This window comes from Cucurbita pepo, chromosome 17 (genome assembly GCF_057944985.1).
Source record: "Cucurbita pepo subsp. pepo isolate OVF chromosome 17, ASM5794498v1, whole genome shotgun sequence".
In the NCBI taxonomy this organism is placed as follows: Eukaryota; Viridiplantae; Streptophyta; class Magnoliopsida; order Cucurbitales; family Cucurbitaceae; genus Cucurbita; species Cucurbita pepo.
The window spans coordinates 13,724,827-13,751,853 of NC_141814.1; the positions used below are offsets into that span (position 1 = coordinate 13,724,827).

At 38.1% G+C, this 27,027-nt stretch overlaps 6 protein-coding genes across 19 annotated transcripts; 3 read left to right on the top strand and 3 right to left on the bottom strand.

Annotated features, from left to right (window-relative positions):
• Window positions 1-152: 152 nt before the first annotated feature.
• LOC111778346 (CRIB domain-containing protein RIC4) lies at window positions 153-2,009 on the top strand. The gene is made up of 3 exons (XM_023658117.2): window positions 153-881; window positions 996-1,127; window positions 1,573-2,009. Exons 1-3 carry the CDS (start codon window positions 743-745, stop codon window positions 1,824-1,826), a joined length of 525 nt encoding a protein of 174 aa, XP_023513885.2. The 5' UTR covers window positions 153-742; the 3' UTR covers window positions 1,827-2,009.
• A 625-nt stretch (window positions 2,010-2,634) lies between these two features.
• LOC111778347 (cysteine proteinase inhibitor B) lies at window positions 2,635-3,205 on the bottom strand. Its single transcript, XM_023658118.2, has one exon. The coding sequence runs from the start codon at window positions 3,155-3,157 to the stop codon at window positions 2,759-2,761; it is 399 nt and encodes a 132-aa protein (XP_023513886.2). The 5' UTR covers window positions 3,158-3,205; the 3' UTR covers window positions 2,635-2,758.
• Window positions 3,206-5,114: 1,909 nt separating this feature from the next.
• On the top strand, window positions 5,115-7,105 carry LOC111778344 (F-box protein PP2-B11). Of its 2 annotated transcripts, none has more exons than XM_023658115.2 (3): window positions 5,115-5,445; window positions 5,513-5,637; window positions 6,521-7,105. In XM_023658115.2, the coding sequence occupies exons 1-3, from the start codon at window positions 5,161-5,163 to the stop codon at window positions 6,912-6,914; spliced, it is 804 nt and encodes a 267-aa protein (XP_023513883.2). In that variant the 5' UTR covers window positions 5,115-5,160; the 3' UTR covers window positions 6,915-7,105. The 2 variants fall into 2 exon arrangements, with proteins under 2 accessions (XP_023513883.2, XP_023513884.2); XM_023658116.2 differs by having other exon boundaries at window positions 5,116-5,445; window positions 5,519-5,637.
• Window positions 7,106-7,617: 512 nt separating this feature from the next.
• Window positions 7,618-14,631, bottom strand: LOC111778343 (splicing factor U2af large subunit B). Of its 9 annotated transcripts, none has more exons than XM_087119135.1 (14): window positions 14,352-14,630; window positions 13,203-13,495; window positions 12,773-12,898; window positions 11,647-11,717; window positions 11,263-11,350; window positions 10,943-11,016; window positions 10,761-10,808; window positions 10,605-10,664; window positions 10,203-10,263; window positions 9,989-10,101; window positions 9,439-9,885; window positions 8,742-8,874; window positions 8,389-8,453; window positions 7,618-7,929 (listed from the first exon to the last, which is right to left on the bottom strand). In XM_087119135.1, the coding sequence occupies exons 1-14, from the start codon at window positions 14,426-14,428 to the stop codon at window positions 7,792-7,794; spliced, it is 1,794 nt and encodes a 597-aa protein (XP_086975261.1). In that variant the 5' UTR covers window positions 14,429-14,630; the 3' UTR covers window positions 7,618-7,791. The 9 variants fall into 9 exon arrangements, 8 of the variants coding, with proteins under 8 accessions (XP_086975261.1, XP_086975260.1, XP_086975259.1 ...); XM_087119134.1 differs by having other exon boundaries at window positions 8,742-8,877; window positions 10,943-11,013; window positions 14,352-14,612; XM_087119133.1 differs by having other exon boundaries at window positions 8,742-8,877; window positions 14,352-14,612.
• Window positions 14,632-17,111: 2,480 nt separating this feature from the next.
• On the top strand, window positions 17,112-22,682 carry LOC111778611 (MACPF domain-containing protein At1g14780). The gene is made up of 7 exons (XM_023658537.2): window positions 17,112-17,845; window positions 18,433-18,671; window positions 19,808-20,000; window positions 20,722-20,799; window positions 20,884-21,067; window positions 21,449-21,615; window positions 21,803-22,682. Exons 1-7 carry the CDS (start codon window positions 17,588-17,590, stop codon window positions 22,508-22,510), a joined length of 1,827 nt encoding a protein of 608 aa, XP_023514305.1. The 5' UTR covers window positions 17,112-17,587; the 3' UTR covers window positions 22,511-22,682.
• Window positions 22,683-22,763: 81 nt separating this feature from the next.
• On the bottom strand, window positions 22,764-24,936 carry LOC111778612 (protein TRIGALACTOSYLDIACYLGLYCEROL 1, chloroplastic). Of its 5 annotated transcripts, none has more exons than XM_023658540.2 (4): window positions 24,745-24,936; window positions 24,108-24,120; window positions 23,922-24,030; window positions 22,764-23,836 (listed from the first exon to the last, which is right to left on the bottom strand). In XM_023658540.2, exons 3-4 carry the CDS (start codon window positions 23,966-23,968, stop codon window positions 22,828-22,830), a joined length of 1,056 nt encoding a protein of 351 aa, XP_023514308.1. In that variant the 5' UTR covers window positions 23,969-24,030; window positions 24,108-24,120; window positions 24,745-24,936; the 3' UTR covers window positions 22,764-22,827. The 5 variants fall into 5 exon arrangements, with proteins under 5 accessions (XP_023514308.1, XP_023514307.1, XP_086975248.1 ...); XM_023658539.2 differs by having other exon boundaries at window positions 24,108-24,168; XM_087119122.1 differs by lacking the exon at window positions 24,108-24,120 and having other exon boundaries at window positions 23,922-23,977.
• Window positions 24,937-27,027: the final 2,091 nt, after the last annotated feature.

Consider the following 27,027-nt stretch of genomic DNA (forward strand, 5'->3'; position numbering starts at 1 on the left):
TCTTCATGTTATCACTTTTCCAAACCATTTTCCATATTTACCACATGAAGTGAGCAAGAACATAGGAATAATTTGGAACTCCATTTGATTGATTATACCTTTCTTCTGATGGCTATTCCTATATTGGATTGGGAATGATTATTTATGGTTACAAAAAGCAATGCATCTTTAGGAAGAACAAAACAATTGGAAACTTAAACATCACTTAATGTGTGAAACTAGGAGCTAAAACAGAAATTCCTTCCTCTTCACTCTGATATTGATTCAATGTTTGTTAGTACAGGATTGAGTCTAGATTAAGGGAAAAACCCATATCTTTCCCCATCAACATGAATGTCCACTTACCTTGGTCTTCAAGAGTGGCCCAAAGGGGTTGGCCCCCTATTTGATGTTAACATGTCTTGGCCCATAGGCCCAACCCTAAACCTACTATAGAGAGAGAGAGAGAGAGAGAGAGAGAGAGAGGATATTAGTTTTGAATTGCACTGTTGAACTAACTATCTAACTAATACCCACCCCTATAATTGAAGATTGTTTTGGAGTAGGTCTTCTATTGTTCCACATTTAAATCATTCTATCTTGCTTCTAAAGCCAGCTTTTGGTAACACTACCAACTCCCTTTCCTTCTCATTTTCATACTTTTCATACCCTTAACTACATCACAAAACCTTATCATTTTCTTCTCAAGTTTCTTCTTCTTTACTTCGCTTTTAATCACTTCTACTTTTCCCTTCTTGAAAATATGAGAGCCTTTGCAAAATTTGTGGCTCTTCCCTTCTTCTCGGGTTGTGCTTCTCGCTCTACCGTCGCGACGGGTATGCCCGTTTCTACAACTCAAGGTCGAGAGCTTAATGGTTCAGATGTTAACCCGAGTGTAGCAAGTAAGATCAATGGTTTCCTCTTCTCTTCTCTTGTTTCCAAATAATATTGTTTGCTCTTTCAACCGAACAGGGTTCCGTTTTAAGGTGTTATATGTTGTTATATGTTATTGTTAGGAAGAGAAGAAAGTGAACACAAAATTTCTGAAGTGAAAATGAAGAACCCTTCTAGTTTCTTCATTTTACTTAACATTTCAAATGGAGTTCATAAGTTGGTCAGAAGCTTCAAAACTTTCTCCCAATTATTTGGTAAGCAAAAACTCTCTATATCTCTTGTAATTATTTATTTACTTGAATTTCATCTCCCATTCGATATCTTTCAAAAAATGATAGGATCTATTTTGAAATCATACTAAAATGTGATTCTTCAATATGATCGAGTTAAGTATGGAAAAATGATAGGATCTATTTTGAAATCATACTAAAATGTGATTCTTCAATATGATCGAGTTAAGTATGGAACAACGGAGACATGAAATTTTAGAAATGAAATTGGAATTATCCCCTTTATCCAACCAATTCAATTGAAGCTAATGAAAACACCCACCCCCAATAGAGTATTAGTTGAATAACTCAAAGATTATTATATAAATCCAAAGTTATTAAACAAAATGAGGCATACCCACCAACTAATTTTACCTACCTACCATATTAATGTATTTGTATATGTTGTGTTGTGTGTGGAAAACCCTAGTTTTGAGGAAGGAGGATGAAGAAGAAGTAGAGGAGGTGGAGATGGAGATCGGATATCCAACAGATGTGAAGCATGTGACGCACATTGGCTTGGATGGCTCAACCACTACAAACCCCATTAAGGGATGGGACAATAATCTCACTGACTTTCTCTCTTTCCCTTCCATTTCTCTGAGGCAGTTTGAGCTGTCAATGGCTGCTCAAGCTCAACCTCAACCTCAACCTCAACCTCCTCCTCTTCTTCTACATTCATGATCATTCTTTCTTTCTTTCTTTCCCTCTTCAAACCTTTTCATTATGAATGTAGCTTTGATGCTTTTAAGGATCCTTAATTTCCCTTCCTTAAACCATCTTGGTTTTTGGTTGGTTAAGGACAACATGATGTTTGTATCATATGCTTCCATTTTATGAATTTGTTTATACTTCAAGATTCTTCTTCGTACAGTTATATGACACCATGTGCTATAGCTGACTATGGCTCGAATCAGTAGTGCAGTTCAGAATTGAATCTAATTTGACCAAATTTCAAACGATAGTTGGAATCAATAGTTCAATTGAGAATTGAATAACGATAGGAGTACCAATTTCAAACGATAGGAGCAATTGAGAATTGAATCTAATTTGACCCAATTTCAAGTTGTTCAAGAATTGAATCTAATTTGACCCAACCAATTTCAAACGATAGGAGCAATTGAGAATTGAATCTAATTTGACCCAATTTCAAGTTGTTCAAGAACTGTACCGTTAAGTCAGTTCTATACGCTCTTATTTAGTTGGTTGAGTTAGCGATGTTATCTGTTTTGCACTTCAGAAATGTTTTTTTTAAGCTAAATCTTATACTAAAAGAGAAAATATAACTTTTGAAACTTAAGTTTATGTAAAATTGTTAAAAATAAATCCATTTTTTTTTTTTTTTTCTTACTTAACTTTTTAAGCTATCAAATATATTAAATATTAATTTAAACATTTAAAAAATTATAGTCTATAGTTCCATAGTGAATCAGATATCCATTCATATTGTTAGAGATAAATCGATTTAATAAAATATTTGGAAAATAAAAAATGAAGAAAAATATATAATTTTTTATTTAGTATATAACATGCAAAAACTTCACTCCCCTAACCTCTGCATTTGGTGCAACTCTGTTCCCGACGGACTCGGAAACGCTCTCGACGCCCAAAAACCCTCAGAAATTTGAAATACTACTCGGAAACAATCTCGACGCCGAGAAATCGATAAGCTGCTTAGACCTTAGCCACGGCTTCACGACCACAACCGATTCAAAAATCCTCTTCCGACCATTCTCACTCCCCAAGATCCTCAAGTAATACTTCGTTCCGGCCACCACCTGCCTCTCCGCCGCCAACACCGCCAAGAACTTCACCTCTCCGCTTCCACTCCGCCGCGATCTCCGATTGTACTCCTCCACGCTGAACCTCCCTAATCCCTGCACCTCCTCGTTGCTCCTCACGTCTTTGATTCTTCTTCGTCCGCCTATTCTTCCGCTGTATCCTTCCGCCAGCACCGCCACCTCCAGCAGCGCCAGCACCACGACGGCGATCAGAGAGAGCCTTGCTTTCGTCATCGGCGTTTTTTGTTTCGAGGATGGGAACGAAGAGAAATTGGGGGAGGAAAGGGGTTTTATGGGGAAGGAGATGTGGCGCTGTTTGGACACGAAAATAGGGAAGGAGGTAGCAGAATAGCGGCGTGCCACGTCTTTTCTTGGCTAATGAGGCCCACGACAAATGTTTCTTGGAAATCACCACATAAATCCCAACTTTTTTTTTTTAATTACAAAATAAAAAAAAAATAAATTTTTATTTTTTTATTAAGGCCTCCAAAATATTTAAATTCTTCCAAAAAAAAAAAAAAAAACATATGGTCAACTTGGCTCGTTACGTATGATCATTAAACTCACTGTTTTTAAAACACATCGGGTTAGAAAGAGAATTCTAATTTAATTTCGTTCTTATAAGGAATATTTCGTTCTTCTATTCATCAGTCTATACAGGATCTCACACATTTACTAAAATTTAATTTCATTAACAAAGGTCTACTACTCTCGAGGTTTAGCAAGTTCTCAGAACTAAGCAAGACTTGTTCGGAGGATAGTTACTGTGTCAACAGTTACTTATCAAATATATTCGATCGTGTATAAAAAAAATTATTTTTAAAATTTATATTTATTTAGTCCCTAAATTTTTAAATTTTGTATTACACGAGTCTCGAAACTTGGAATTTTGTAGGATGGGGGTAAGAAAAGGTTGAATATATGATGGGCGTTGGGGTTATAAGATAGGGAGGAGGGCGTCAGCGAGATGGCGCTGAGAGTATGCTGTTGTCTCTCTGAACACACGCCGCCAACGCACACACTAAACGTCTGCCCTGCTCGCCACGTCTCAACCTGCATGCATGCTACTCTCCCCATCCCTTTTCTTCTTCCTACCTTGGCCCGTAGATATCAAGGCTCCCTTGTCCATACCTACCAAAGTTTCAATGCTTGTTTCGACACTCATCACATCCACCCTTTCCTTTAGTTACCATGGTCTTGATGCTCCTCCTAATCCTTTGGTGAGGGTCCCACACCTTGACCATAGTACTCGAGGCACCAGTATGATGTCACACTTTGACCATTGTACTCGAGGCATCAGTATGATGCTATACCTCGACCATTGTACTCGAGGTACTAGTATGATGTCACACCTTGACCATTGCATTTGAGGCACCAGTATGAGATGTCACACCTTGACCATTGTACTCGAGGCACCAGTATGATGCCACACCTAGACCATGGTACTCGAGGCACCAGTATGATGTCACGCCTAGACTATTGTACTCGAGGCACCAATATGATGCCACACCTTGACCATTGTACTCGAGGCACCAGTATGAGATGTCACACCTTGACCATTGTATTGAAGGCACCAATATAATGTCAAACCTTGACCATTGTACCCAAGGCATCAGTTTGATGCCACACCTCGACCATTGTACTCGAGACACCAATATAATTGCTACACCTTGACCACTCGAGGCACCAGTATGATGTCACACCATCTCACCCGAGGCACCAATATGATGCCACACTCGGACCATTGTATTCAAGGCACCAGTATGATGCCACGCCTTGACCATTGTACTCGAGGCACCAGTATGAGATGCCACACCTTGACAATTGTACTCGAAGCACCAGTATGATGCCACACTTCGACCATGGTACTCGTGGCAATAGTATCCACCCACGTCGTCAAATTTTTCTTTACAAATTCAACCAAAGAAACTATTACAAGAAAGAAAGGAGAAGAATATCAAAATTCAAGTCAAGACAAGCATAATTCAAATTGAAATTAAGGCACTAAAAAGATGAAAACTCCAAATTATTTGAAAAAAAAAAAAAAAAGTAAAATCCACAATTATTTCAATTATATACGCAATGAATGAATATGATAGATAATTTGTGGGTTTAAAGAGTAAAGTTATTCCCAATAAAAGAACAAAAAAGTTAGTGAAGCAGTGGCATAGCTTTATTCACGTGCTTTCTCTGCAACTCTTCCATTATTGGCGAAAGGGAAAGGAGAGGGCAACGGAATGGACGAGATCGACTGGCTCACCCAGCTCCCGGAGGAGTGCATCTCTCGCATCCTCGCCCTAGCGCCGGTGAAGGACGGTTGTCGAGCCGCCGCAGTCTCCCGGACCTTCAGATCCATCGCTAGTTCCGACGCTGTTTGGGAAGCTCGGCTGCCCTCCGACATCAAAGACGTCATTTCGCAGTCGTCATCGCCGTCGTTGCCGGAGTTTCTGAATTCATTGTCGAGGAAGGATCTGTACTTTCGTCTCTCCGATCATCCACTTCTGATCGGCACCGGAAACACGGTAAAAAAAATTAGTGATAATTTGAAAGAAAAGCTTAATTTGATGAGATGTTCTTGAATCGTATAAGTTTCAGAGCTTCGGTTTGGAGAAAGAGAGTGGGAAGGTGCGGTACATGAGAGGAGCAAAGGACTTGAAGATCGTTTGGTCTGACACTCCCCAATATTGGCGATGGGAACATGACCCTCAATCTAGGTATTCACCTCGACTTTCTTGTACTCACTCCAATAACTCTTTTACTTGCTTTCTAATCAATTTTCTTTCATCTACACTTAGAATAACTTGGTGTTTTTCTATGAAACTAACCAATAAGTGAGATCCCCTGTAATGCTTTACTTTTAATTCTCTATCGCTAACTATGTTTATGATGAAACAATACTTCGCTAACTATGTTTATGATGAAACGATACTTGATTCTAATATGTTTTCTTCTTCCATGGAAAACTGAATTTTCTTGGTAATGTGGATGGTGAGATCTCACATATGGTTAGAAGGAGAACGAAGAATTTTCTATAAGGATGTGGGAACAGTGAAATGTGAGATCTCATTGGTTGGTTGGAGAGGAGAATGAAACATTTTCTATAAGGATGTGAAAACTTTTCCTACCATATGCATTTTGAAGGGAAACCTCAAAGAGAACAATATCTGCTTGGTGGCGGACTTGGATGGTTACAAATGGTATCAGCGCCAAACAGGCGATGTGCCAGCGAGAAGGCTAAGCTCTGAAGAGGGGTGGACGAGAAGGTGTGCCAACAAGGATCCGAAGAGAGGTGGATTAGGGGAGTCTTAAATTGATTGGAGGGAACGAGTGCCAGCAAGGACGCTGAATTCCAAAGGGGGTAGGTTGTGAGATCCCACATCGGTTGAGAAGGAGAACAACGAAGTATTCTTTATAAGAGTCTGAAAACCTCTCCCTAGCAAACACATTTTGAAAACCTTGAAGAGAAAACCTGAAAGGACAATTTTTGCTAGCGGTGGACTTGGGCTATCATGAATTCTATATCCCAAACTCTAAGTTTGATCGAGCCAAGGATCTTTGTCGTATATTTCATCATATTAACAAAAAAATTTGTATCAGGTTTGGTGTAGTGGCCAGGTTGGACCATGTGTGGTGGCTTGAAATAGAAGGCAGGATTGAAGCAAGAAAGTTGAGTCTGAAAACAAACTACGCAGCTCATTTTGTGTTCAAGCTTACGGAGGAGGCACAGGTGTTCGAGAGGAAGCCGGTCAAGTTGCGGGTTTATTCTGAAGGGGACGACACCCAAGAACCAAAGCAAGTGCTGTTGGAACCTCCTGAAGGAGCTCCCACTCAAATTCGAGAAAGACAAGACGGGTGGATGGAAGTTCATATGGGTGAGTTCTATAACGACTTGGGAGACGATGGCTCCATTATCTTCAATCTACAGCAGCTCGCTCGTAGCCCTTATCAAGGCTTGATTGTTGAAGGAATTGAGATCCGACCTGTAAACTGATATCATTGTTCATATGCTTGGAGCTCCTCCTTTAAATAATGCCAAGGGGTATATGTTGTATATCAGCCCCTCAGCCATCGAATTTGGACCTATTATTGGAGGTTGTTTGATGCTTTTTTAGGCTATTAGCTTCCTCTTGTGCTTCTATTTTTGGCTCTACTATATTCAAGCACGAATGAGTTTGTCTGATATGTATGCAAGATCTCAATGAGTTTGTCTGATATGTATGCAAGATCTCAATCCTCGAACTGATCCCCACAGAGAATTCCCGCCCCAATGCCCTCGAAACTAAAACAAAAAGTAGGCAGAATAGACATCATTTCGATAAATGATTTTAGAAAAGAAGAAACTCTAATATGATCTGAGAAAACTCGAGCTCTATGGCAAGATGGTACAAGCCTCAGTTCAAGAGTACCTTGCCAAGGAGATTCGTCATGTCAGCCATGCCCCAAACATGCTACTTAACCAAGCAACTTACAAAGATTTGATCAAAACATAATCACAAAATAAAATCGAGTACGATATTAATTTCGACAGAGCATCCTACCCCAAAAATTTTATATTAGTTTAGAGAGTGGCCGCCTGAGCATAGAAGAGGAATGGCAAGTAGATCCTAAGGCTTTACAAAGATTTGATCAAATCAAATGGAACCAAATTTTCCAACATCAGTTAATTTAAATAGGTTAAGAGAGATTCAAGAATCTAACAATCTAAATCTAGATCACTTGCATTACTTGGCTACTCAATTCAGATTCAAGATTAACACACAAACTTACCACCACATTAAGAATAAAGGTAAATTTTTTTTTTTCTTTTTTCTTTTTTTCTCTTTCTAATGACAGATTTGTCCAACAACTGTGTAAAAGTGAAAGGAGGTTTAGTCATCATACTCCCCTTGGGCAAACTTGTTCTCTGGATAGAATACAGCCACTACTTGGTTCCCTCCAAATTTTCTTCCATTCAAACCAGCTCGAGCCTTGGTTGCGCTGTCAATGTCTGCATACTCCAAAAACACCTGGTGTATAGAACATGTCTGGAAACGATTAGACTTTCTAGAATAACATGACAAAAATCTTAAACTCAACTACACTTTCAGTTTTTTACAAATCTCTACCACTCAAAATTTGTTCCATATGATTTGGGAAAGGTTAGGGTTTTTAGTCCCAGCGGTTCAAGAAGTTAGAATTCCGTTCTTATGGTTTGATAAAACCCTCAAATATTTATGAAGGTTTGTCAAACCATGGGGGCTAATTTTAACATTTAAAGTCAAAAAGACTGAATTCTAAATTTCTCAAAACCAAAAGCACCAAATTCGTAATTTAACCATCTTAATATGATAAGATGAATGCTTTTGCAACCTTTGAGCACTCAAATGTATGAAAAAAAAAATTGGGTTTGCAGGACGAATAAACTGGCAGATAATTCTCAAAATGGAAAAAAATGGAAAGCATGGTTGAAATTCAGTAAGTCATGCCTTTCCAACTCCGGGTGCTGCATCATTGGGTCTTGGACGTGGGATAACGACGTTCACTAATGTACCTGCAAAGACATAATATAAACACTTGGAACCACAAATTTGCAGAATCAAGTAAGAAACTTATATTGGGTCGGCGTATAAAGATAGAAGGTTATGGAGGCTTCTGTCTGTAAGTTATTTGTCTGATTCTTTCTACCAGAATGTGAGGACAAGAAAAGGCTGTAAAACAGAGATATCACACAGAAAAAACAAACAAGGAAACAATAAGTATGCAATGAAGCATTGAGGATCATATCTACTATATAGAATCTATGGCGTTATGTAAACATTCAAACAATGTATTAGCTTACCAAACTTTTCGCCTTCCCCTCGCATGTCTTCCATGATATCTTCGTAGTCTTCGTCGTTAATAAGCTCTTCAGGGGAAACAACTTGTGTAAGACAAAGGACCTTGGTGGATACAGCCCCTGGCTGTAGCATCAGCTTCTGCAAAAAGAATTCGGTAAGACAGCAATAAATCCAAGATAATACTTCACAGCGATAAATTACCATATTAAGAGATAGATGACCAACAAAAATTTAACCAAGAGCAAACTAAAGAGCAGTACAGATTCAGGTCTTATTTCGATTTATTCATGCTTTCATTAATAGGTGCACTTGAAATGCATACCAGACAAGGAAACTAAAGCAGGCTAATTGCCACTAAAAGTCATTTATCGCTATTTAGGATAGTCCATGCATTTTACAAAAGTTTACAAGTTTAGACTATTTTTGGGAATTTTCAGTCCTTCAGATCATTCAAAGGAACTCAACAACGTGCTGGCTGAATAAAAAATTCAATGGAACTATCTAGTTAATAAAGGTTACTTAATGGAAATATGCAATTAGCATTCTTCTCCAAGTTAATCGGTTGAAATACAAAGACATACATAACGATAATCTCAATGATGTATGCCTATTTTAAAACTCCTATGTAGGAGAAGGGCATTGCATGTGCTGTTCAAAAATTCAACATAAATAGAGGGAAGGCCTACCAACTTTACTCACCTGCAATGCAATTTGCTGCTGTGCGTGTAACAGAACACTTTCTTGCTCTGGTTTGGGCTGGTTGGTACCTTGATTAGCACGTCGAACAGTGAGCGTCTTATCACCCATTTTAATACCATTGAGGGCTGCACAGGCTATGTCTGTGACTGAAAGATCTTGGTAAACACAAAATGCGTAGCCTTTTGAATTTCCAGTTTCCCTATCTTTCACCAGATCAAAACCTCGCAAGGGCCCAAAAGACTCCAGCAACTCCCTGACCTGAGCTTCTGTGAAGTAATAGGGTAGTCCACCCACAAAAATGCGGTCTGGACCCTCAAGACCACCAGCAGAACCTGGTGTTAGACCAACAGCTGCTAGGTTCAGATTGGGATTCGGCTGGCTGGGACCAAGCGTTGCAGCAAGTGAAGGATTGTAATCACTAGGCCTTCGCACCTTGACAGGCGCTCCCTAATTTGAAAAATAATAAGAAATAAGAAAAATGTACTTCACAATAAATTTTGTCTGAACATAAAATATGTATATAAGATACACACTAATGAAAACTACGCACCTCAAAGATGATACCATCCAAGGCCATTGCATTACTAGCTTCCTCAACAGATCTCATTTCCACAAAAGCAAACTTTTTCTCATGATTTATGTACACGTTGACCACCGCATCTCCTATAAACGATAGATGGCCAACATAAGAATTGGTTAATTTGGCATAAAAATAGAAATAAAAAATGAAGTAATTTTAGATGGAAAGAAAAAGAACCCCATACCAGGGCCAGCGGTATTTCCTCCTATTGCTGCCATGACCTGACTGAAAAATGTGGCAACAGACTGCAAACAACAAATAAACTTTGTGAGTAAAGGAGATGAACGAGGTTATTGCCACTACACTTGAGAAAAGGAGATGAACAGACATAGCCAAGATAAGTTATTCAAAGTTTTCTTTGAGTCAACAGGTAGGATAATAATTCATGTTTGGCAATACAGAATAAAAAAAATCAATAATTAATGGAAACTAAGACCTTCCCAGAACAAATTAGCTAAAGATCTGCAATTGGATGCAAAAGGTATAGAACTCCAGATAAGAATACATATGAAGATACGGACTTCAAATATTAAATAATATAGTAAAATATGAATAAAAGAAGAGTGCCAAGAGGTGCAAAATAAACCTGTTCATTGGCCGTTGGCGGTAGCCCTCCAACATAAACGCGCCGTGCATGTCTTGTAGCCTAAAAAATAACACCAAAGTTTCAAAGTTCAACTTAAAATGCGTAAAACCAAAAGAAAGAAAGAGAGAGAGAGAGATAAACAAGGCAAATCATTACCTGCTGGGTCATTGCCTGAACCGGCATAACAGGAAGTGCTCCAAAGGGCTGCATGAAAACAAATAAAAGTCAAAACAAGGTAAAGTTCAAATATATAAATTCGGTCAGATAATAAATGCCATTTTTCAAAAGATCATGTATTGTTCCATTTTTTAAAAAAGATATGGGAGAGGCAGAATTACCTGGCCCGTTGCCAGTGGAAACATGGCAGGAAACATTCCAGGAATAGCTGGAGTTGTCCCAGGAATCTGGCCTGCTAAAGAAATGACGCTATATCTCAGAAAATAATCATAATCAACCCAACAACATTGGCACACATAGGATTTCAAGTATCACCTGAACCTACTTCATGCTTCACGAAACACAATATGATGCGACTTAGCCTCTTTGATAAATTCTTTAAGCATACAAATTTTATACATGTACATATTCTGAAAAATATTTGTAAGACTACCCAAAAAGGAATAAGTTTCCAGATGAAGACGAACAAGATCCATCTAACCGGTGCATTGGTCCTTCTTGCACATAAAAGCTACAGAAGTCAGCTCACGCCCATTGTCAGCACATAGGGGCAAGTAGCCCAACATTGCCTTCTCAAACATTGGACGAGACATAGAAACAAAACAACAAACAAACACCAAACACAAGCAACAAAAAACCAAAATACCTCTCAGTTTCAGAATGAGTGTACCAATTTAATAATAAATAATAGCATAGCCTGCTCAAAGACCACATTTTTAAATTGCTACATATGCAGATGAAGGAACAAAATATAGCTTACCAAATGACACCATGCAATTTGTTGTCAACTTTCCACACTATATCCAACAAAGAAAAGCAGTTAAATAATACAAAAGGATATTCCTGTGTGCAAGGAATTAGGTACCTGAAGCAGCAGTTGCACCAGGCAATATTGCAGTAGTCGGAGGAGCCATGTCAAAACCACTAATTCTTTTGCTGCAGATAAAGAGATGTTAGCATAACAAGTTCAGAGACAAAAGAAGCAGAAAGGCGCTAAACCTTGAAATCTCATCACCGTGAGAGAGAAACTGTATAATGCAGAAGAAATTCAACCTAAACTAAAAAATTAACAGGTATCTATGTGACGAACGGAGCACTCGGGAAACCAAATAAAGATAACCTGTCGCTCACAATAAAATGTTGAGTGGATACATGATTCCAAACCATACAACTTCTTTCTGGGAAACACTACCCAGATACACAGCTCAAAAACAAGATGTGGACGTCCCTTATATTCCATGGCAACTTAGAACTTAGAAGAACATATTAACAATTGTCTATGGTCCATAGGAAAATAGAACTCTATCCATACTAAACAAAAAATGAAACGGCAAACAAATGTTTCATAACATTCCGCATACTGACTAATTTTCTAACGTTCAAATCTTTCAAAAGAATGATGCAAAAAAAAAAAAAAATAATAAAATAAAATAAAATCATTGAAAACAATGAAACATACAAGACAAAGGCCTCTCCAATTGGTGCAAATCAAAAAAAGACCAAAATTACAAAACTCCTGATGAAAGACGCACTTGAAGAGAAAGAACCAAAATTAAAGTTCTCTCAAATCAACTCCACCTCTTTCTTTATAGACGACTGACAGACAAAAATAGTACTCACTCTCATTGTTGATAAATCTGGTTAAAGTAGTATTGGTAATTGTGTAATGTGAGGAACTTGCAAAAGTAGAATGCAGTTGGAGAAATGCCAGAGAACTATAAGTGCACAAAAACTCAATCTTTCACGTTTTAAATTATAACTGCAGATAGTTATTCAAAATCTCAACAAAACCCATACAGTTGACTTAAATAACAACATATCAATCTATGGCTTTTAAACACATTATCTTACTGCTCACATTTAATAGCTGTCAATTACAATCAAATAGTCGAAATATTAAAAATCTACAAAGTTACAACCCATAAACTTCAGGTAGATGTACATTGATACCGTATAAAAGAAAACCATAACTCTTAACTTCTATTACCAACCTTTTGGAGCGTGATCTTGATCGTGAAGGAGAAGGAGTTCTTGACCGATGCTCAGATATTCCCTTTGAGCGTGAACGAGACCTACGTCTATGTCTGTCTTCTCGGTCTTTATCATAGTCTCTCCTCCTATAAATGAAACAAACCAATTTATGCCATTGCCTCTGATTAGAATAAGAAATATTAACCCAAAAAAGGTCGGAGCACTTAAAGTTCCTTTATACACTACGTGACAATGCAGGTGACCTTGTTCTAATTTTAAATCCCTGAAGTGCAAGAGGTAAGGGCCAATAATGCATTATGAAAAACAAAAGCTAGGCAAATTAATACAGAAACCACTATCAGTAGAACTATAAAATGTAAGCAGAAAATAATGAAATTAAACTCCCATTACCTGTCATAGCAGAAAATAATGATATTAAACTCCCATTACCTGTCATAGTCTCTACTCCTGAAGTAATCGTCATCATCTCTACTTCTTCCTCTTTCCCTCCTATCACCTCGATCCCTATGGCGGTCTCTATGATGACGGTCATGATCCCTATCACGGTCTTTGTCACGATCCCTATCCTTTTCTCGATCTCTTGCTCCGTCCTTGCTTTTCTCTCTGTCCCTTTCTCTTCCTCGGTCCCGATCCCTCTCCCTGTCCCTCTCCCGATCACGCCCCTTGTCTCTTTCTTTTTCTCGACTTTTTGAACTCTCTCTTTCATAGTCTCGAGAAGCATGCTGTAAAAGAATGATTTGTCAGTAACACTTGATTTCTTCAAAATCTTTTAATTTATAAGAAACTATTTCAATCATAAAATTATATATAAGAGGAAGGGGAGGAAAAGCCTCAATCCAAGCTAAGGAAGAGAATACAACAGACCTTTTAATGCGGGGGAGAGCAAGCAGAAACAGATCCAATTCCCAATATCCACCCAATTGCCTAACGTCAACTAAAACAATGTCTCCCAATGAAAAAGAATACCGAGAATTAACTTATGGTCAATAGGTTTCTCCAAAACCATGAGCAACTCCAAATACTAATGGATTTCAAATGAATTCCATCGTTCGTTATCCCTAGAAATATAAGGGTTAAGATCCTAAATGCATTAATTCAGTTTTTACTTGGAAAGTCTTCAAGAAAAAAATGGGTAGATTTCTTCGAATTTCATAGAATTTTTTTGTTGATTTAACCTTAAATCGTGATTGAAATGTTGTATTACTTAAACTGTTATTCTCTTATACTTCATAAGAAACGACCAAACAAAAATAATAAATTCTTTCTCGTTCCAAACAAGATATAGAGAATTAGTATTGGAAATCATGGAAGTTAAACCATTTCATGAATTTTCTTGGCTCAAGATGGAAGTTTGAAGGTGATATTTCAGTCTTTCAGACTACTCAAAACTCAAACTACGACAGAATATCAAACTTCAACTGTCCCACTGATAACTGAAACTAAAGAATGTGACAACTAAACTCGATTTGAGCTCCAATTGCAAATATTTTCAGGTTAGAAGCAGCACTATCATCGATTCCCAAAATCTCAGCTAAACCGTAAAATAACAAATGAATTGCGCATGTATGAGTAAAAGACCTGAGATTTGGAATCACTGTGAGTATCATGGCCACCATGGCTGCCCCCACGAGCTTGAGGAGAAAAACCATCGCCATAGTTGTCTACATCTTCCCCATTACCTTCGTACCTGCCGTCGTAATCCGTCATGTCCAAATTTGATGTATGATCCACCGAATATCGTTCTGGTATTTGGAAATTTTTCTCGACAAAATTTTTGCTGAAAATTTTGAGGAAGCAAAGCCAACGAGAATCCTAGGGTTAGGAAGAGAGTTCCCTCTGCTTATATATCCGTCTCTAAGTAGAAGCCCTCGCAGAAAGAGACGTCCCCCAATGGGTATTTTTGGTAATTCGGTAAACAATGGATAAATCTTGGGAGCTCAAATATTTTATTTTTCATAATTTTATATTTTATATTTATTAATTTCTTCCGGTAACAAAATACATTTTTTCTCCTAAATTTTGAATTTATTATTATTATTTTTTTATATATACTTAATATTCTTCGGTAATAAAAAAAAAAAAAATTCCTCTAAAATTTGAATTTAAACATTTTAAAAAATAATATTCAAATTTTGAATTTAATCTCTAATTTATATAATTTAAATTGTATTTTAATTGGTCTGGTTAATAAAAAACATGTTTTTCGTTTGAGATATTCTCTTACCGAAGTAGGTTCTAGTTACACTTTTAACTTACTACAGACGAAATTAGTATTAATTTAGTTCAATCTAAACTAATTTTTATAGAAACTCGTTAAATCTCAACTTCAACTACCTTGATGGCTGCGGAGATCACTCCCTGTGATCTCAGCTAATTCGTCCACAACTGAACCGTCTATTTGATTTCTTTATCGGCAAATTTCACAGCTCATTTGGTAGGTTGTGTTACTTCGACAGTCTATTCAACAACCTATTTTAGATCTCCCGTCGACTCAAAACCAGCTTCAGTAACTTGACATGGCAAGAGGCTTCGACAAAATGGATGCCCAATCCCTACTGCATAACGAGGGTCATCTTTCAACTTCTTTAGGGATCGCAACCAAATGAGGGATGAAAATAACTCGTCAGTCGAAATTTTCATTTATTTGATTTCGATAGACTAATTCCACCACTAATGCACTAGTTATACCTGTATCCTCTTGTATCTATATATATATATATATATATATATTTTTTTTTTTTTTTTTTTTTTTTACGGAGTAAATTATGGACGCGTTGCTTGAAACATATTGACTGTCGTCTTTTAAACAATCATTTAAAAAACAATCATTTAAAAAACAGCTAGCGATCCACTCTATTAAACAATCATTTAAAAATTAATTCCAAATTTTATTGATCAAATTTAAATTTAAATTTTATTTAAAGTAATGTGTTTCTTAAGCCAGCAAAACAAATAATATTTTTAATCAACCTTACATTGTATTCATAAAAAAAGCATATAGTAAAAATAACAATAAGGTCAATTAGTCTTCTTACACGTATTAAATTAATCTACTTCTAAGTTAGATGTGTGTGCTTCAAATAACAAATTATTTATTTTTATTAGTCAATATATTTCAATTTTTCTAAGTGTTTTTATTCCAACATGAAATCCCAATTCTTTGAATTTAAATTTTATATTTCATATGTCAACTTCATAATTATATATATATATATATATATATATATATATATATATATAGTGATTTATTTGAAAAAATCATATCCAAAGTCTTCAAACTTTGAATGGCGAATTAAATCAATCCAAAGACTTTGAAAAACTATGTTGGATATGGAAGAAAAGATGTAAGGTTTTGTTTGACGTTCTAAAGGATAATGTGATTGTAACGATATGACGTTCTAAAACTCTATATCAAATGAGCCTGTCACAGTGTGCACGTTGATATTGTTGGATGATGAAAGTCCCACATCGACTAATTTAGGGAATGATCATGGGTTTATAAACAATGAATACTCTCTCAATTGGCGTGAGACCTTTTGGGGGAGCACAAAGCAAAGTCATGTAGACAATATTATATTATTGTGGAGAGTCGTGTTTATTTAAAAAGGAGTCAAGCCTCCTCGAAAGCAATAAAAAATGACTAAGACTCCTGAAGGAGTAAGTCAATAAAAAGACTCGGAGTCGAGCCTCGATTAAGGGGAGGTGTTGGATGATGGCTCTCATAACATGTTAGAACCATTTTGAATGTAAGCTCTTGCTTTCGAGCCTCGATTAAGGGGAGGAGTAAGTCAATAAAAAGACTCGGAGTCGAGCCTCGATTAAGGGGAGGTGTTGGATGATGGCTCTCATAACATGTTAGAACCATTTTGAATGTAAGCTCTTGCTTTCGAGCCTCGATTAAGGGGAGGAGTAAGTCAATAAAAAGACTCGGAGTCGAGCCTCGATTAAGGGGAGGTGTTGGATGATGGCTCTCATAACATGTTAGAACCATTTTGAATGTAAGTTCTTGCTTTCGAGCCTCGATTAAGGGGAGGTGTTGGATGATGGCTCTCATAACATGTTAGAACCATTTTGAAGGTAAGTTCTTGCTTTGGACTTCCCCAAAAGGTCTCACGCCAATGGAGAGAGTATTCTTTATTTATAAACCCATGATTATTTCTTAAATTGTATGCTCAAAGTATACAACATAATGAGCAAAATCACGAGAGTTTATGCTCAAAGTGGACAATATCGAGAGGAAACATGTTTAGAGTAGTAAACTCAGAATTCTAGAAAACAAGACATGAAGATAGGATTGATGGGAAGTTGGTGAAATTCAACCACCAAAATGTTGGAGCTTTGGTTTGTCGTGGTTATGCAATTTGCATTTGAAAAGAATATAGCGTTGAAAATCCAGATGGACGGAGAAGTGGGAGGAGTTGGTATTGGTTTTCGTAATCAAACCGGCATTTGACTTTCCGGTGGACATTTCCGCCGCACAGTCAAACATCGTGGGGTCGCTCCGTCGTGTCCGCCAATATTTTACCCTTCCTTCTCTTTGAATTTTCTTCCCCATCGAAGTCGCAATCAATCTTCCCTCGTGTTTCTGAATCCCAAAAATGTTTTTCATTATTTTTCAATTCATATTTGGTCCGTTGTCAGTCTATGATGATTCGTATTTTATCTGGTCAAATTTGGGGGCAGGTCAAATTTTCAGATCTCTACCTACTTCTACTTCTTCTTCTTCTTCTTCTTCTTCCTCCTCTGATCTTCTTGAATCTTATCTCATTCGTGTGGTTCCTCCAATTATCCGCTGATCATCAGGAGGTTCCACGATGATTTCGACGGAGAAGCCGGTTGAGGCTCGCGCTTTGGAGTGTTTAGGGCGAGGGTTTGATCTGACGAATGATTTTAGGTTAAAATTTGTGAAGGGGAGTGGCGCCGGAGGGCGGAGGTTGGTGGTGATCGACGATGTAAATAAAAGAGATATTGTTTTTCCCGATGGAGGTGTTGTTCAGGGAGTTTCTCAGGACATTCGTTGCGATAAAGGAGATCGAATTCGTTTCAAATCCGATGTTCTTCAGTTCAATCAGGTTCTCCACTTTTTCCATGTCTTTCATCTTCTCGTGCACTTTGTGGAATTTACTCGACCTTTTCCATGTGATTAGCCTAATGGATAGTTTGAAAATTTTCACTTAGTTTTTTGATTTCATCTCATGGATTCAAGTTCGAATTGGATTCATGAGTAACAATAAAATTTCCCCAAAACTCTGTCAGTAGGCATATCTAGCATGAAGCTTTTTACCTGTTCATTTATTATCGTGGCGGGAATTCGAACATCTAACCTATTCGTCGATGATATCTGCTAGAACTATACTCAGGTTGTTGGAAGTACCTAAGCACTGAACACAGCCAGGAGTGTTCCTGGCGTTGAACAAACATATTTTTTTTTTGATAACACTGTGTTCTTGTTCTTTTTTTGAGGAAGTTTGTGACTCTGAACATAGTTGAAAGTTTTCAATTATCATTGTCAAGTTTGTTTTTGTTTTACTTCTTGAAATGGTTCATGAACAAAAGAACAAAAAGAGGGAAAGCTTATTCTGAATAAATTGCACTGTTTTCACTGTACAATTCTGAAAAATTAAGATTCATAGGTTTGGTTCCATGTATTTCTGTGCAGATGTCTGAGTTACTGAATCAGAGATCCTCCATACAAGGAAAAGTTCCTTCGGGCTATTTTAATTCTATGTTTAATTTGAGTGGAGACTGGTTTCATGATGCTGCTGATGCCAATTATCTTGCTTTTGATGGTTATTTTATCGCACTATACTATTTGCATTTAACGGCATCTCCACTTGTATTACAAGACGAAGTGAAGAAAGCTGTTCCATCCAATTGGGATCCAGCATCGTTGTCCAGGTACTTTCTAGATATTGTTGCTTGCGTTCTCTTTTTCGTATCAAGTGTCGTCTGTTTAATTACTGTCAGATTCCACATCGGTTGGAGAGAGAAACGAAACATTCCTTATAAGTGTGTGGAAACCTCTCCCTACTAGACGCGTTTTAGAATTGAGGCTGACGGTGGTACATAACGGGCCAAAGCGGACAATATTTGCTAGTGGTGTGCTTGGGTTGTTACAAATGGTATCAGAGCCAAACACCGGGCGGAGTGCTAGGGAGGACGATGGACTCCCAATGGGGGGTGGATTGTGAGATTACATATCAGTTGGAGAGGAAATGAAGCATTTCTTATAAGGGTGTGGAAACCTCTCCCTAGCATACGCGTTTTAAAACCATCAGGCTAACGGCGATACGTAATGGCCAAAGCGAACAATATTTGCTTGCGGTGGGACTGGGCTGTTACAAATGATATCAGAGCCAGACATCGGACATTGTGCTAGCGAGGACGCTAGACCTCCAAGAGGGTGGATTGTGAGATCCCACATCGGTTAGAGAGGGGAACATTTCTTATAAGGGTGTGGAAACCTCTCCCTAACAGACACATTTTAAAACCATGAGGCTGATAGCGATTCATAATGGGCCAAAGTAGACAATATCTGCTAACTGTGGGCTTGGACGGTTACACACGCGTTTCCAATTGTAGTTATTAATACATGCTAACTGTTCGAGTATCAGTCATAGCGGTTGCAATAGAATTAGTTGTGTGATAATGATGAAACATACAACATTCACATAGCTCTATACATCCTTTTTTCCCCACTAAAGGAGTCTTTTTCTACCTATATTATGTCATCAAGTTGGTTGACAGTGATACCAAGTTTTCAATTTTTGTGGGTGGATAAGACAGATTTGTATTGAAAGAAAAGAAATACAATGAGGGGAAGGGAGTATGAGTAGTCCAGTGCTACACCTGAGAAGCTAGAAAGATTATAAGAAGCTGTCTAAATGGAACCAATAAAAAACGAAGGATATTGCAGAAGGCTTTATTCAAGGATTAGTTGAACCCGGTGTTTTTAGTACACCTATAATATCAAGCTCGAAATTTTGCTTCTTGAGTTTCATTCTATTTTAACACTAATGAATTTTAGTAGGCAGGTTTATACAGACATATGGAACGCATATAATAGTAGGAACCGCCATTGGAGGTCAAGACTTAATTTCGGTACGGCAGAGACCTTCTTCGTCTATACCTCCTGCTGAACTTCGGAGACACTTGGAGGATCTTGGAGATATTCTATTCTCAGATAAAAGAAGTCCCTCTTCTCTGCACAGAAAAAGAGACGTAAAGGTATATCTATATGCAAAAAATTGTTGAATTACTTTCTCTAAAAAAAACAAAAACATGTTTTTTTAATCTCTTACCTTTTTGGTTGGGGTACATGTAATAACTCAGGCCCATCGCTAGCAGATATTGTTCTCTTTGGGCTTTCTTTTTCGAACTTCCTTTTAAGATTTTTAAAACACATCTGTTAGGGAGAGACTTTCACACCCTTATAAAAAAATGCTTCGTTCTCCTCCCCAATCGATTTGGGGCTCAGCCTCCTCGTTGGCACTCGTTCCCTTTTCCAATTGATGCGGTACCCCCCACCAATCCACCCTCCTTCGGGGCTCAGCGTTCTTGCTGGCACACCGCCTCATATCCACCCCCTTCGGGACTCAGCCTCCTCGCTGGCACATTGCCCGGTGGTTGACTCTGATACCATTTGTAACAGCCCAAGCCCACCACTAACAGATATTGTCTTCTTTGGGCTTCCCTCAAGGTTTTTAAAACGCGTCTGCTAGGGAGATGTTTCTACACTCTTATAAAGAATGTTTCGTTCTCTTCTCCAATGGATGTAGGATCTGAAAGTATATGTCTTAATTAGTTGAACTATGATCAAGTTGATTATGTTTTAAAAAATATTTTTTAAATGGATATAGCCTTCTCACGACGTGACTAGAATAAGATATGTTCTATAGGTTGTACAACTGCGTCCTTTAGTTCTAAACCGTCTTCTCTTCTCTTGTAGGTTCCAGAAATATTTACAAAAATTTTGCAGTCAAGTTCGATACAGTTGGCCAATATTTCAGAAACATCAAGCAAGGATGTAAGTCAAGAAAGAAAAACCTGAATTTGTTTTGGAAAATTGTTTCAGCTCGTAATACTCTCTTCTTTACTTTCAACATAACAGGGAATCACCTTAATTTGTTCTAAACGAGGAGGGGATCCTTTCCTTCACAGTCATACCAGCTGGCTTCAGACTGTTAGCTTTAAACCAGAAGTTATTTTATTCAAATTTGTACCTATTACTTCTCTTCTTACTGGGGTTGCAGGCAGTGGTTATCTCAGCCATGCGATAAACTTGTACTTACGCTGTAAGCTACTCCATGCTTGTTCTAGTTTTCACTCTTGTTCAACTTCACCTTCTTGCCTGTTTAATTTCCAGTCAAACTACTTGCAATATTGTATTACTTCTGGAGAAATAGCCTTTCAAAAATATATAGATCTTAATTCGTTTCATGCATGAAACTGTTGGTAGAATTTACGGGACATTTTGATGTAAATTGAGCATTTTTATCCTTTAAACGGGATGTAAGTGAATAATCCTTGGAAGTTTTTCACTCCTAGCTGCACTTATTGACGTCTTTAATGGTGTTGGTTCATTAGTTGATCCTCCTATTCTTTTCTCTGAAAATAGTATTACTATTCCCCACACTATTAATATAGATCTGACTGACTTGATTCTGCAATTTTAGATAAACCTTCTTTGAATGACTTGCAATACTTCTTGGAGTTCCAAATTCCGACCCAATGGGCACCAAACTTCTGTGAGTTGCCTCTCGGGCATCAGAGGAGAAAGGCCACCTGCCCTACCCTGCAGTTCACTTTTATGAGCCCTAGGACGTACATCACCTCCACCCAGGTACTCAATTTTTCCTATTGGTATTCTACAAATGTTATGAAACCATCTTTACCAAAAGAACAACGCTGCATAGCAATGTAAAATTGAAGTATGTTTCTTGTGTTTCTCTGGTTTTGAGCAGTCCATTGATGCTAGCTGATTCTCAGTCACTATTGACCCTGTTTTGGTATTTAAACCATCCTTTCAGGTCACAAGTAGTAGGAAACCATTAGTTGGTCTTCGCCTCTATTTAGAAGGGAAAAAGTCCAACTGGTTGGCTCTACATGTACAACATCTAACCAGCCTTCCAAAAGTCATGGCTAGATTGATCGGCACATCTAATGAATCAAGACGAAGCCAGTGGATAGGCACCGACGACAGCGACTCCAATGGTCGATTCCTCGAACCTGTCAAATGGAAAAGATATTCAAATGTGTGCACTTCAGTTGTCAGGCACGATCCCAACTGGTTGAAGCAGGATGGAAATGGTGTTTACATTGTAACAGGAGCTCAGCTTATCAGCAAGGGGAAGTGGCCTAAGACAATACTTCACCTACGCCTGCAGTTCACTCACTTGCCCAATTGTACCATCCGAAGAACCGAATGGGCTGCTGCCCCTGAAGGTTCTCGCAAGTCGACTTTCCTCACAAATTTAAGCACAACATTTACGTTCACACAGAGAGCTGCTGCTGATAAAAAGAAGCAGGTCCCTGGTGCTCTGAACTCTGGTGTCTATGGAGAGGCACCACCAGTCCCGGTTCGATCCAAAAAGCTTCTTAAATACGTCGATACGGCTGAGGTGGTAAAGGGGCCACATGATACTCCAGGACATTGGCTGGTAACGGCTGCTAAGTTGGTAACTGAGGGTGGTAAGATTGGTTTGAATGTAAAGTTTGCACTGTTAGATTATTGTTGATACAACAGTTGAATGTATAGTGGCATAGGCTTCTATTTCATTGAAGGGATTTTCTCACAATTTTGGTGTGGCATACTTAATGTCACATGATACATTGGATTTGTTTGTTGTACAAAGGAACAGTCGAAGTTAATGAGAGATTACCGATCTGTGTTGAGTGTTTTTATTTTTATTTTAGTGTGTTTTGGAATAATTTGTTGAAAATTAATAATTTAAAGTGTGTTTAAACAATTGCTTGAGGGAAATCTAGAAGTTTAAAGCAAATACCAAGCTACAAATGAACTTCAAATTCAGAAGTATGAGAGTGCTCAATGAGTTTACATACAGTTCTTCAGGGAATCTCCAGCTCCCTGGAAGAAGAAACAAGAAAGGGTGAAATCAGCAATAAATATGCCTACAAGAGAGATGACTACAGCCGAAGTTGTGGACTCCCCGACTCCCTTAGCGCCCCCGGAAGTCGTAATACCCCAGGCACAGCTTACAATCGATATGATAGCTCCAAAAACCTGCGATTTGATCATCGAGCTGATAATATCCCATGACTTTAGAGCTCTCAGAGCTGAATCAAAGATAATGTTGATACTAACACCATAAACGCTGTCAGCCAAAAGGGCACTTGATGCCATCCCAACTGTGAAACACATTAGAGTTAGAATTGGAAGAGCAATGCAGGATGCTATAACTCTTGGCGTGACGAGATAATCGACAGGGTTCGATCCCAAGACTCTTAGCGTGTCTGTCTGCTCAGAGACTTGCATTGTTCCTAATTCCGCAGCATACGAACTACCGATTCGTCCTGCAACCACAATCGACGTGATCACAGGACTCAGCTCCCTTGAGAATGCCAATGCTAATACACCACCAACAGATCTGTTCAATCCTAATCTAGTAAATTCTCTAACAAATTGGATAGTAAAGGCCATGCCAACAAATGCAGATGTTAGAAGGCAAACCCCTACAGATCTTGGTCCTACTCTCTCTAGCTGTTGAAGAGTATTTTTCCAATGGACTTTACCCTTTAAAGTCCTCATAATGACCTGCCCAGCCAGAAAAAGAACTGATAGCCCTCTCCATAGATACTTTGGTGGCGACCATTTACTCCACAACTCTCCCTCTATAGAATTAAGCACCGGATTTGAATTGATGTCTTCTGACATTGAGGCAGAAGGGTGCCCATCTTCTGCATTTGGGATAGCATTCAATCTGTTTTTGCACAAAGGCATAGCAAATTTACGAGTCTGAGGTTCCACAAATACAAGTTTAACAAAGTTGCTTGAATGCAAGTTTTGTACATTCTTCCATCCACTTTGTCTTTTAGAGCTGCTTCTGCATTTCAGATTAAAATATCATTTTAGAGCCCAAAATAACAATGAAAAGTTCCATGCACGAGAGAGTACAGAGAGAGAGAGACCTGATCGAGAAGTAAACTAGTGGATGGGGTTGACAAGCTATTTGCATAGTATGTTCCTGCTGTGGAACAGATCAACCAGTTTCTTGAATTCACTTTGAAAATCAAAGCACTAGAAAAAATAGAGATTCCAAATCAATGTCATAAACATTTCTTGAACTCAGAACTTATAGAATTCAGAACGGTTACATTGAATAGACTCCTGAGAGATGACACGACCAAACCATCCGGGTTAAAGAGATGAGGAACACTAGCACAGGAAGATGCAGTATTTATCACATTAAAAAATCTCACTCTGTTGGGCATCATATCAACAGAGTAATAATCTAAGATTTCTAGCAAGGAACAAGATGAACACACTGTTGTTCCAGTAACTTCTTTCCAATGGAAAAAAAAGGAAATCCTGAACACCAAATCATATTCCAGTAACTTCTTTCCAATGGAAAAAAAAGGAAATCCTGAACACCAAATCATATTCCAGTAACTTCTTCCCACGAGGCATATCATAAGATTCAATGTAGAAAAGTTAAACAAATTTACTAATGACACAATAAGTCTCATCCTCCCAATGCAAAGAATTGGGAAAGAACCCTCAAAACGTCGAAAGCATTATCAAAGAGTTTTTCAGTTCAATACAACAGAAATGTAATACTCCTTTTTGATAAAGTGAAACAACAGTTCAACGAAGTCAGAATTATGCGACAGAAAAGGCCAAGCGATTCGAATCATAAGAACAAAAACAAATTTCATTTCTCACTGGGGATGGAGAGAGCGAGAGGATGAAGGTAATTAGAAATCAGATTTTGGGTTTAGAAAGGAAATTTACCTCAACAGCAGTGATTTTCTTCCGTCTTTTGAATGAATCAAACAAGATTCACGCAGCTTTCTTCCTTGTGGATCAATTCTTCTCCGCGGAAGAAGACCCGCGAAATCGAAGGGAAGGATTGAGGAATCGAAAATGGAACCGGAGAAAGAGAGAAGAAAACAAAAGTCAGGGTTTAGTTTAACAAAGAAAAAAAAGAAAATGTTTAAAAATGCTATATTTTATTTCATTTCTACATTTTGAAATTATTAAAAAATATTATGTAAATATTTTTTTTCCGTTAAATAATTTCTCATACATGGACATAACAGACATATATAATCAATAATTATATCACAAGTCGAATAACACGATCACGTTAATTAGACGATTTACGACTAAAAACCAAATATTTTTATTTTCTTAATGTTCGTGAAAATAACAGTTTAGCCTATGTACTTTCAATTTTACAAAATTATCGGAACATTGATAGTCATTGTAGCTAAAAAAGATTACGAGCATGGTAGGCGGGTTCTTAAGATCTCTCTTACCGATATACGGGGAAAAAATATTTCTCGCAACATCGTTGCAGTTGAGAGCACTCAATTTTCTCTTTTAAGAGTCCATTTCGAGTGGAAACCTTCCCCTAGCCGACGCGTTTTAAAGCCTTGAGGGAAAGCATAAAAGGGAAAACCTAAAGAGAACAATATCTGTTAGCGATGGATTTTGGTCGTTACAAATGGTATCAGAGCCAGATACCGGACGATGTGCCAGCCTTCTCGTTGTTCCCCAAAGGGGGTAGACACGAGGTAGTGTGCCAATAAGGACGCTGACACCCTTTCCTTCCTCCAAGCTATGTGGGACCGCCCCCAAATCCACCCTTTGGGGCCAGCGTCCCACATTGGTTTGGGAGGAGAACAAATCACCCTTTATAAATGTGTGGAAACCTTCCTAGCAGATGTGAGGAGGAGCCCAAGCCCAAAAGGGAAAGCCCAACGAGGATAATATCTGCTGCCAGTGGATCTGGGTCGTTACACATGTGTTAGCACCCCTATGACCTATATATATATATATCAATATAATTAGAAATTAAATGTGTTCATATATATTTTTTTTTTTTGTTAATTTACATTGGTTATAAAATTTAAAATTTAGAGAATTAAGTTATTATTAAAAATTTAGTTATTACAAAAATAATAATAATGACACTAGAACTTAAATTAAAAGAGATCGCATTGGAGAAAGAAAATGGGAGACGTGGAGGCGCTGAAGGAAGAACTGATACTGCAGTGCAGTTTTATCCAACAGTTGCTCCGGCGATGGAGATCGGTTTCTTACACAAGATCAGACCAAAAGAATTTCAAGAAGAAACTCAAGAAGCTTCCGTGGTTATCATCACCAACACCACAGGATCAGACCCCGCGGAATCCACCACTCCTTCCGTTTCTTACCTCAAGGTCCCAACGTTCTTTCTCAAACCCTTCCGAAAAAGATTCGATTACTGCACCGATAACATCAAGGAAAAAGAAAACTCCATCGAGATCGAGAAGAAGAAGTGGCTCGCCGAAGTTGCCTCCATGTTCTGCAAAATCTTCGGCGGAGGAAAACTCTCTGCCTGCGGAATCGGGAGTAAAATCGATGGAGATGATGATGATGATGATTTTTTGAGCGAATCGGAAGCGGGAGAAGATTATCGCCAAGATCGAGAGGAAATTTTCGCGGCAGAATCTGAAACAGAGAATATAATTCGAAGCGACGAGAAGAGTTCAAGCCAATCGAGACTTCCTATGTCGATCTTAGACCTATTTAGAAAGAGGAATTTCAATTTCAATTTCATAAAGAGCAGAATCTGCAAGGTGAAAAGTGGCTACCGAAACAGAAATCTCAATTACGAGAAAAATCTCAGAAACAATGAATCGGCTATGCTATTTGCAAACCGAGAAAATCATAAGCGATTGTTTCAAATTCCATCGAAAGATCGGAAACAGACGAAGGAAAAAAAATCGACGGCAATCTCATATCATGAAGGCGATGAAAACGGACAACGGCTATGGCAGAAAAGGATTCTAATGGGAGGAAGATGCAAACCTCTGAGGAATACTTCTGTAAGTCTTCGATACGATCCAAATGGCTTCATCTAGCCACAGATCCTTCCTCCATTGATGAACAAATGCCAAATTCTTTGAGCATTTTGAGATTCTTCATTTGTAAATTCCCCCCCCCCCCCCCCCCCCCATCTTTTTCCCGCTTCGTTTTTTTTTTTTGGATAAAATAAAATAAAACTTTTGTATAATTTCTTTATTTTAT

Excerpts from the sequence above, each read along its gene's own strand:
- LOC111778346 (XM_023658117.2), top strand. The coding sequence starts at position 743 with ATGAGAGCCTTTGCAAAATTTGTGGCTCTTCCCTTCTTCTCGGGTTGT. Across the intron at positions 882-995 it reads TGTTAACCCGAGTGTAGCAA|GAAGAGAAGAAAGTGAACAC; the intron begins GTAAGATCAATG and ends TGTTATTGTTAG. Across the intron at positions 1,128-1,572 it reads AACTTTCTCCCAATTATTTG|TTTTGAGGAAGGAGGATGAA; the intron begins GTAAGCAAAAAC and ends GGAAAACCCTAG.
- LOC111778347 (XM_023658118.2), bottom strand. The coding sequence starts at position 3,157 with ATGACGAAAGCAAGGCTCTCTCTGATCGCCGTCGTGGTGCTGGCGCTG.
- LOC111778344 (XM_023658115.2), top strand. The coding sequence starts at position 5,161 with ATGGACGAGATCGACTGGCTCACCCAGCTCCCGGAGGAGTGCATCTCT. Across the intron at positions 5,446-5,512 it reads TGATCGGCACCGGAAACACG|TTTCAGAGCTTCGGTTTGGA; the intron begins GTAAAAAAAATT and ends GAATCGTATAAG. Across the intron at positions 5,638-6,520 it reads GAACATGACCCTCAATCTAG|GTTTGGTGTAGTGGCCAGGT; the intron begins GTATTCACCTCG and ends AATTTGTATCAG.
- LOC111778343 (XM_087119133.1), bottom strand. The coding sequence starts at position 14,428 with ATGGCGATGGTTTTTCTCCTCAAGCTCGTGGGGGCAGCCATGGTGGCC. Across the intron at positions 11,718-12,772 it reads TCAAGATCACGCTCCAAAAG|CAAAAGAATTAGTGGTTTTG; the intron begins GTTGGTAATAGA and ends CTTTATCTGCAG. Across the intron at positions 8,454-8,741 it reads AGGGGAAGGCGAAAAGTTTG|GTACATTAGTGAACGTCGTT; the intron begins GTAAGCTAATAC and ends ATGTCTTTGCAG.
- LOC111778611 (XM_023658537.2), top strand. The coding sequence starts at position 17,588 with ATGATTTCGACGGAGAAGCCGGTTGAGGCTCGCGCTTTGGAGTGTTTA. Across the intron at positions 20,001-20,721 it reads ACAGAAAAAGAGACGTAAAG|GTTCCAGAAATATTTACAAA; the intron begins GTATATCTATAT and ends CTTCTCTTGTAG. Across the intron at positions 21,068-21,448 it reads GATAAACTTGTACTTACGCT|ATAAACCTTCTTTGAATGAC; the intron begins GTAAGCTACTCC and ends CTGCAATTTTAG.
- LOC111778612 (XM_087119122.1), bottom strand. The coding sequence starts at position 23,968 with ATGCAAATAGCTTGTCAACCCCATCCACTAGTTTACTTCTCGATCAG. Across the intron at positions 23,837-23,921 it reads CTAGTTTACTTCTCGATCAG|AAGCAGCTCTAAAAGACAAA; the intron begins GTCTCTCTCTCT and ends TCTGAAATGCAG.